At 64.4% G+C, this 604-nt stretch overlaps 1 protein-coding gene across 1 annotated transcript in view; it reads right to left on the minus strand.

The window, feature by feature from the left end:
• The window catches only part of ST14 (suppression of tumorigenicity 14), a 33,246-nt gene that overhangs the window by 31,387 nt on the left and 1,255 nt on the right, over positions 1–604 (minus strand). The window contains exon 2 of the mRNA XM_015571328.1: positions 308–312. Coding sequence (XP_015426814.1) covers positions 308–312 — 5 coding nt within the window. The remainder of the gene's footprint in view (positions 1–307; positions 313–604) is intronic.

Below are 604 nucleotides of genomic sequence, written 5' to 3' on the forward strand. Positions count from 1 at the left end.
TCGCCCCGCAGGGTCCACTGGCAGCGGGCGAAGGCTGGGTAGGGGCTGTCGGGAAAGCCGGGCGTGGTGAAGCGAGTCTGTTCTCCCCATCGGGCGTGCAGGGCGAATTTGCATCTGTCTGTGGGAAACAGAGGAGAGGCAGAGCCGGGCAGAGCCGGGCGGAGGCAGTGGGGCCAGCAGCCCCGAACCCCGCAGGGGTACCCCCAGGGCTGGCCTCTCCAAGGCGCCCCAGGTTGCCAGGGGCCCAGATGAGACCAGGAAGCAGCATCTCATGGCCTGGGGACAGGCGAAGGGATGTGCTGGCTGTCACCAAGGTGTGACTTGTGGGCACACCTGGATCAAAGGGCGTCTGGCCACATCCCAACCCGCCACAGGGAGGAGGGCGTGGTACTTACTGTCCTGGGCGGTCTGCACTGTTCTGGGGTCAGTGGCTGAAAAACAAGAGGGAGAATCGAGGTTTTACTGGTCTGGCCTATTTCCTCGTTCCTGCTTCCTTATTCCCCAGGGAAGGAGCCAGCGGCTCACTATCTTATCTTCCTGCGGAGGAGAGGGAGTTCCTGGCCGCCGATGCCCACCCCCGGCAGCCCGAAGGCCCGCACTCACG

This window comes from Myotis davidii, unplaced genomic scaffold (assembly GCF_000327345.1).
Source record: "Myotis davidii unplaced genomic scaffold, ASM32734v1 scaffold148, whole genome shotgun sequence".
In the NCBI taxonomy this organism is placed as follows: Eukaryota; Metazoa; Chordata; class Mammalia; order Chiroptera; family Vespertilionidae; genus Myotis; species Myotis davidii.